This window comes from Notothenia rossii (assembly GCF_949606895.1).
Source record: "Notothenia rossii genome assembly, contig: scaffold_77, whole genome shotgun sequence".
In the NCBI taxonomy this organism is placed as follows: Eukaryota; Metazoa; Chordata; class Actinopteri; order Perciformes; family Nototheniidae; genus Notothenia; species Notothenia rossii.
The window spans coordinates 107,501-116,212 of NW_027639515.1; the positions used below are offsets into that span (position 1 = coordinate 107,501).

At 40.7% G+C, this 8,712-nt stretch overlaps 1 protein-coding gene across 1 annotated transcript in view; it reads left to right on the top strand.

Annotated features, from left to right (window-relative positions):
* The window catches only part of LOC307027730 (calpain-2 catalytic subunit-like), a 32,185-nt gene extending 23,684 nt beyond the window's left edge, over window positions 1-8,501 (top strand). The window contains exons 15-20 of the mRNA XM_079696031.1: window positions 1,184-1,241; window positions 1,321-1,385; window positions 1,764-1,832; window positions 6,482-6,560; window positions 6,692-6,808; window positions 7,455-8,501. Coding sequence (XP_079552157.1) covers window positions 1,184-1,241; window positions 1,321-1,385; window positions 1,764-1,832; window positions 6,482-6,560; window positions 6,692-6,808; window positions 7,455-7,528 — 462 coding nt within the window. The 3' untranslated portion in view covers window positions 7,529-8,501. The remainder of the gene's footprint in view (window positions 1-1,183; window positions 1,242-1,320; window positions 1,386-1,763; window positions 1,833-6,481; window positions 6,561-6,691; window positions 6,809-7,454) is intronic.
* The last annotated feature ends 211 nt before the right edge of the window (window positions 8,502-8,712 follow it).

The window sequence follows — 8,712 nt, forward strand, 5'->3', positions numbered from 1 at the left end:
GAGTGAGTGAGTGAGTGAGTGAGTGAGTGAGTGAGTGAGTGAGTGAGTGAGTGAGTGAGTGAGTGAGTTAGAGTTGAGTTACTTTCAAAACTAAAGTGAAACTTGATTTATTCTATTGCAGGGTCTGATTATTATACTGTTGACACTTTAAATACTACTGTCCTACTAAAATGCTGCACAAATCAGATTTATTATTTAATAAAGAAAATAATTAATTCTTTTTTTTTTTACTTTTTTTTCTTTATTTTTCAATATCGATATTATCGTACCGTGAGTTTTTGGTATCGTTACATACCTAGTCACCCACGATGCTGAGTGCTCTGCGGGTGAGGCGGGTGTTTCAAATGTCCAGTAGTGATGGGAGTGAGGGTAGTCATTGAAGCAGGAAGGTGAGGACTTCTTCGGTACAGGTATGACGGTTGATACCTTGAAGCACCAGGCAACAACAGCCTGGCTCAGGGAGATGTTGAAGATGTCTGTGAGCTCAGCGGCGCAGTCCTTAACACACGACCAGGAATGTTGTCAGGCCCAGAAGCTTTCCGGGTGTTAATCCTAAACAGTGTGCTCCACACTGCCTGGGGACAGACAGATAGCCTGGTCGTTGGGTGGAGGCATTGTTTTATGCGCAGGTGTGCTGTTCTGTGCTTCAAAGCGTGCAAAGAAGCCGTTGAGGTTGTTCAGCAGAGAGGTGTCACTGTCACAGGTCTGTGGTGGAGGTTTGTAGTCCGTGATGGTCCTGATACTCTGCCACAGCCTCCATGTGTCTCTGCTGTCACTGAAGTGAGCTGTAATCTTCCGGGTGTAGTTTGGCTTTCCGGATGCCACGGGATAGGTCGGCCCTGGCTGCTCTGAGACCAGCTGGACTGTCCCCTCTGAAGGCAGCGGGTCCTCAGCAGGACCTCTCCTGTCAGCCATGGCTTCTGGTTGGCCCTGATGGTGATGGATCTGGAGTCACATCATCAATGCATTTGGTGATGTAGCCCGTAACTCTAACCCTTTCACTCGGGGTCTGTATGCTGGTTTTAGCATGACAGTGAGGTGATCAGAGAGTCCCATATGGGGGGGGGGAGCCTTGTAAGCTCCCTTGATGGAGGTATAAACTAGATCCAGGGTGTTTTTTTCTCTTGTCTCTTCTCTAATCTGTCTATATCTGTTTATTTATCTATAACCTGTCTCTCTACAGGACTCTGAGGTCTCCGTCTTCGAGCTTCAACACATCCTGGACAGAGTTGTTTCTCAGAGTGAGAGCATCGACAATAATAACAACAACAACAACAATAAAAGCTTTTATTATTATTAATAATAATAATGTGTGTTCAGGGTCTGATGTGAAGACAGACGGTTTCAGTCTTCAGACCTGCAGAGACATCATCAGTCTGTTGGACGTATCCTTCTGCGTCTCTATACTGTCATATTTATACTGTCATATTCATACTGTCATATTCATACTGTCATATTTATACTGTCATATTCATACTGTCATATTCATACTGTCATATTTATACTGTCATATTCATACTATCATATTCATACTATCATATTCATACTGTCATATTCATACTGTCATATTTATACTGTCATATTCATACTATCATATTCATACTATCATATTCATACTGTCATATTCATACTGTCATATTTATATTATATTATAATAATCATTCATAATTATTATATTATAATGATTTATTATTATAATATAATAATAAATCGTAATAATATAATAATAAATAAGAGTTTATAGTTCTTGAAGCTGTTCTCAGACGGACGGCAGCGGCAAGCTGGATCTGAAGGAGTTTCACTGTCTGTGGACCAGGGTCCAGAAGTACCTGGTGAGTATATATACTGTGTATTTATGTATTTATGTGCAGCGAGGCGGTCATTCTGGGTGAAAGAACATCCGACAGGCAGATCAGGATCAGCAGAATTCTGGCCGTTTCTCAATCTCGAGGAAACTGGCTTCCAAGCCAATATTTCAAGGATGCTACTTCATCCGAAGGGCTGTTCCAATCTCCAGCATACTTAGAATTCCACGAGGTCGCGTCCTTGGTTTTGGGGTAATTTATAGGCTGCACATGAGTAGACTTTGCGTCCTTAAAATCCCTACAATGCTTTGCGCACGGACCAATTTCCCCAAATCTGTGGCGGAAAATGTAAGGCGGGGCCTCTCATATGACGCACACCTGCACACTTGCTAGCCTGTTCCACTCTTCGTTTTCCGAATGCCAGGAAGGATTCTTGCCTAGCTTCTGAAGCAAGTGACTTGGAAGACATGTGCTACCAAGCAAGCATCCTCGCGATTGAGAAACGGCCAGAGTAATTTGCTCACATTGGGTTCAACGCGTCATAGAGCGAGCAAGTCATTTCATTGGACGAGAGGCACACTCTGAGAGCTGGTCGAAGGGATGCGTTCAAATGTAGTCAGTAATTTGGGGAAATGGCGAATGTAGATAAAGTTGAGCTCGAAAATCCTCCAGCATCATTGAAGTCTCCGGTTTGGGAACATTTTGGTTTCCCAGTTACGTACAAGGATGATGGACAAAGAGAGGTGGACCGAACCAAAGCTGTTTGTCGGCATTGTTCAACTAACATTGGTTACGCGGCTGGCAATACCTCAAACTTGCACACTCATTTGTAAAGGCATCACCCGAACGTGAATATCACCGGTACCAAAAGAAAAAAGACTGAAGTGCAAACCCAACTCCTGCTAGCATTTAAGCCTCCACCACTCGCAACAAGTTCAGACCGAGCCAAAGCTATTACAAACGCCATCCTTATGTTGCCATGTTAGCAAAGCGCTACCTGGCTGTATCTGCTACCTCTGTCCCTAGAGAGGGTGTTCTCCACAGCAGGAGACATTGTTAGTGCCAGCAGATCTGCCCTTTCAGCAAGCAATGTGGACAAGTTCATTTTTCTTTAAAACCTGTTAAGCCCCACGGTCCCCGCCGGCGGGGACCCTGGGTTTTTTTTTCACGACACTGTGTCTCAGGGAATCTTAATATATTTAAGAACCTATTAATGTGTTATACCAGATTAACAGAAATAATCTCAGCTAACTGACGATATAAATAATTTTTACCAAAACAAAACACAAGTCTCATAAGAAGCATCTAAATGACCCCTTAGCGAAAAATGCTAACGGACATTGGCACAGAACTCAAGATAAAAGTACCCTTATTACTTATCGTAGCTGCACATACAAGATATCCGATTAAAGCTGAGGTTCCACAGATTATTTAGATATATAGCATCATCACTGAGTGATCCAAACTTGCGACAGGGACAAAGACAGACATCACAACACGTACCTTTACGGAACTTCTCGGGAGATTGTCTCACCATAGCTGTCAATCTGATCAAAAGACGTGTTCAATGACATTAAAATGAGAAAAAACGCGGCTGAATCGGTTAATCCATAGGTTGATAAAGTTTCTGGGCAATAATTTGTCTTATTTATAATCCATGATTCCATTTTTATGTAAATATCGGAGTGCAAAAGTTAGCTGCTAATGGTAGCCACCAGAGTGGCTGCTGTTTCCGGTCTTGGCTATGCGGCAGTCTAACACACGCACATGACCAAATAAGGACTATGTGGGAGTTCCCCTCGATTCCATTGGCTCTGACGGTTAGAAAGAGATGTCACATCAAAATCCAGATGGCCCCAGAAGAGGTTTTTTTTTGCTAAATCTGTCTAAAAAGGTCAAATATCACTTGTTTTGCATCAATCTTGATACAGGGTACTTATTATATGTTGTATTTTGGATTCCTAAAGCTTTTAGTCTACCTTACCATCATCCAAAGGTTAGCTTTCACTCTAAGTAAAAACATATCTTTTGGACGGACACTATAATTTACAGTTTTTTACTATGTTCAATCTGAATTTTCTTTAAAATAAAAAACATCTATATTGAATCTGACTTTTCTACATCCAACTCACAGGTTTATCATTACTTTGAGAAAAAAGATTATTAATTTAACCCTTTTAGAAGATATGATCATTTGTTCTGGGAATGTTATTTTCGAGCCTGAAACCTGAAAAACAGGCTCGGGGTTTAACAGGTTAAAAAAACATGAAAATACAACGACAAGCAAGTCCTAATGTCAAACTGGCTGCTTAGGTACGAGTACAGTACAGTTCAAATACAGATTATTTCGGTTCATCGAAATGCTGCACCTTAATGTTTATTTTATTTTTATTTTTATTTATTTGAGTGAATACAATATTCACAGTTTAATAATAATAAAAAAAAATTAAAAATCCGTTATGTTTTGTGATAATTTTTTCTGCTGTACCGAAAACGTACCGAACCGAACTGTGACCTAAAAACCGAGGTACGTACCGAACCGAAATGTTTGTGAACCGTTACACCCCTACTGTATAGTCTGTGTCTTCACTCTCGGTCCTACACGGCTTGTTGGAGCTCCTGCGCCCCCCCCCCCCCCCCTCCCTGTGAGCCCAGTGTGCTCTGATTGGTCGGGACGTTGCGAGGCTCGCTGCTCAGTGGTGTGGTTTGCGGGTCGGCGATTATAAACGCTGTGAGCATGGGTCTGCGGAGAGCATTTCTCCGTCATCCCAACTCCCTGTTCGTTAAAAATCTACGCTAAAGGTCCTGGTGTGTGAGGAGCTCCGCAGATTGGTCCATTTTTGTTCCCGGAAGAAACAAATGGAAAAGAGAGATCTCCAACGAGGCGTTCTGGGGCAGCATAGACTGTGTTAGAGTTTTACTCCCTACAGGGTGTACTTTGAGGGTTAGTGACTCTGCAGACCGGTCACATGCAGAAGCTACAGAACACAAGGGGACGGGTAAAAACCAGAGAAGCATGACATGGGACCTTTAATTGAAATGCTTTTATAGATTTAGAAAAATGTTTTATTGATTTAGAAAATAGTATTATTGATTTAAAAAATTGTTGTATTGATTTTAAATGACAAACTGTCAAACCTTGGGAAGTATCTAGATATCCCTGCCCTAATGCCAAAGGAACTGCACACTGAATATGTTTTGCCGTTAGATGTCTGGACCATTGAGTAAAAAGGAACGCAGCTCCGTGTTGAGGGTTTCTGCCCGTTACTTCTCCGCTGTTTTCTTGTCCCTCTAGTCTTGTCGGTCCGAAAAGCGGACAAACTGTATACAGTTAAATCGACCGGACTTCTTTGTGCAGATGTGAGCGTCCTTAACAACGGTCGATACGTGCTTGAAAGCGGTCTGTACTACTGGATTAACAACGTGTCACGTGTTCTGAATTGACCAATCAGAATTGAGTATTCAACTAAGCCATGTAATAAATATATACTGTATATACTCTATATATTATACTGCACCAGGGTCTAGAAGTGCCTGGTGAGTATATATATACTGTGTATTTATATATATATATATATATATATATATATATATATACTGTATACTAAATATATTATGCTGCACCAGGGTCCAGAAGTACCTGGTGAGGGTTCATTCTATTGTGTATTTACCAGTGCTTGAATTGGCCCGGTACTCACCGGTACGCAGTTTTTTACCCATCTGGTACCGTTACTTCTTACTGAGTAAGGTGCCGGGACGGCGGTACTCAGTAGATGCGTCATGAGGTGCCGCCGCCGCTTTGCCCGCCTCGCCCCCGGAACAGCAGTCTTCATCGCCCCAAACACAGCCACCCCTCGGCGGCTCGCAAGTGCCAGAGGACCTCGGCAAAACAGAGCCTGCCCAGGTATATTTAAACAAGTTCCCCACTCGCCTTTACAGTGGGGTAAGGTGCTCATTTTGCACCTCATGGTTTAAAAACAGAGATTGGCTGGAATTTCCTGTAAAAAAGATGCCATCTTCTGCTATGCATGTAGACATTTCGGTTCAAATACATCTAACTCAGATGCCTTCACTTCTCCTGGTACTCATCTGAGCAACTCACTAAAATGAAATACTATATGACAGTAAAACAAGAATAGAGTTTAAAAGGGGAGTAATTTCTAAAATATCCATAAAGAAATAGTCAATCTGTTTCAAGTTCTGTTTCATATGGATGTTGAGAGATGTATCCATAGATCTCTTCATGTTGCTCTCAAAGTGCACCAGATTGATGCTTTCAACTTCAATATTTAAAAAGAATCTTGTGTTAGATCCACTCCCCACTTATAAAAATAGCACTTTACTCCTGCACCCCCTCTAATCTCAGATGCACCCTGAGTCATTTTGTTTAGCTACAGTGAGCCTTTCTAAAATATACAGTAAAGAGACAAACCCACCAGCATTATAGGATATACTATGACTTTGAGCCAAATTCTTGTTTTTGTGCTTTATAAATAAATTGACTTGAAACAGTTGCAGATTGAAAGTACTGGCACCTTTTGTATTCCAATTCAAGCACTGGTATTTACTGTATATCTATACTGGATATATATATATATATATATATATATATATGAACACTGGATCCATGGTAAGAACAGACAGGGCTGTAAACTTCTTCTGTGGTGTTTCTACAGGAAGTCTTTCAGAGGTTTGATTCTGAAGCTTCTGGAACGATGAGCAGTCACGAGATGAGAGCCGCTGTGACTGCAGCAGGTACAATTATTACTATTATTATTATATATATATATTATTAATATTTATATATTATTATTGTCGTTAATATTGTGTGTGTGTGTGTGTGTGTGTGTGTGTGTGTGTGTGTGTGTGTGTGTGTGTGTGTGTAGGTTTCCAGGTGAACAGTGTGTTACTGCAGCAGATTGTCAGCAGGTTTTCTGATCAGAGTTTCTCCGTCGACTTCGACTCGTTCCTCGGCTGTTTGATCCGTCTACAGCTGCTGCTCAGTCAGTACAAATATATATATATATATATATATCACTGATATACAGTTATATCCAGTTGATATATACATGTATATCAGATCTGGGGGGAGCGCTGCGCTGGGAGGGAAAAAACTATTTTTGACTGTTTGCGCTCATCCTAATGTTAGGCCTTGATGTAACAACATTCATAAGTGCTCCAGATTGAAGTATTTTACTTTAAAATGTTTAAACATTTGTTCCCGGTGGGGGGGCATACCCCCGGACCCCCCTAGAGGATGTGACGTCCACCCCCCAATTAAAACATATTCATACAATACTGAATACATTTGAAGCCTTCTTTATTTATGTCAATACGTTTATGTTTTTGTAGTGTATTTGTCTTTTGTAGAGATGTATTCTTTACATATTCTATTGTGTATTCCTCGGATACTCTATTGATCTTTATCTTTTATACTGTACTAATTTCAGCCTGGGGGGGTTGCCAGCTAAGATCTTGCCTAGGGCAGCAAATTGGTCAGAACCGGCCCTGTATATCACTGATATCAATATCCAGTTGATATGTGTATAATATCACTGATATACAGTCCTATGTTCTGAGGACTCTTACAAGGTGTTGGTTAATGACAGGAATCACAGAGCAGACACAATGTTCTCCTTTTCTTCACAGAGATGTTCAAAACTCTGGACGTGAAGAAGGAGGGTAAGATCCACCTGGACCTGCAGCAGGTAAACAGACCATAACTAACCTATCCACAACTAAACCAACCAAACCAACTAACCTGACTATCCTATACTAACTAACCTATACTAACAAACCTAACTACCCACAACTAGACTAACCAAACCAACTAACCTGACTATCCTATACTAACTACCCGCAACTAGACTAACCAAACCAACTAACCTGACTATCCTATACTAACTAACCTAACTACCCACAACTAGACTAACCAAACCAACTAACCTGACTATCCTATACTAACTAACCTAACTACCCACAACTAGACTAACCAAACCAACTAACCTGACTATCCTATACTAAGTAACCTAACTACCCACAACTAGACTAACCAAACCAACTAACCTGACTATCCTATACTAACTAACCTAACTACCCACAACTAGACTAACCAAACCAACTAACCTGACTATCCTATACTAACTAACCTAACTACCCACAACTAGACTAACCAAACCAACTAACCTGACTATCCTATACTAACTAACCTATACTAAGTAACCTAACTACCCACAACTAGACTAACCAAACCAACTAACCTGACTATCCTATACTAACTAACCAATGCTAACTAGCCTATACTAACTAACCTGATTAACCTATTCTAATTAACCAATGCTAACTAAACGGACTAACCTATACTAATTAACCTATACTAACTAATCTAACTAGCCACAACTAAACTAACCAAACTAACTAACCTGATTAACCAGTACTAACTCACCTAACCAACTAATCATAACTAAACTAACCTGACCAACTAACCCTGACCCTGTGCTGACCATAACGAAAGTAACCAGACCTAAACTCACTTGCAGCTGCTTCCTCTTCTCTTGATTTATTGATCACGCTATTTTCTTCTTCTGTTGCAGTGGCTGTGCCTCGCCATCAGCTAACCCCCCTTCTCCAGATGCATGCTGGGAGTTTGAACCTGCTCTTTGATTGTAAATGAGAATAAAACTCATCAGAAACACAGTCTGTCTTTTTCATCTTTAAACCATGTATAGCCTAGAGTTCAGTCAGACCAATCAAATGTTTCTTGATATGTTTATTAGAGGTAGCATATAGTCAGGGTTGGGTTGTAACGGAATACATGTAACGGCGTTACGTAATCAGAATACAAAAATCAAGTAACTGTATTCAGCTCGCGTTACATTTCAAAAACGAGTAATCTGATTACAGTTAC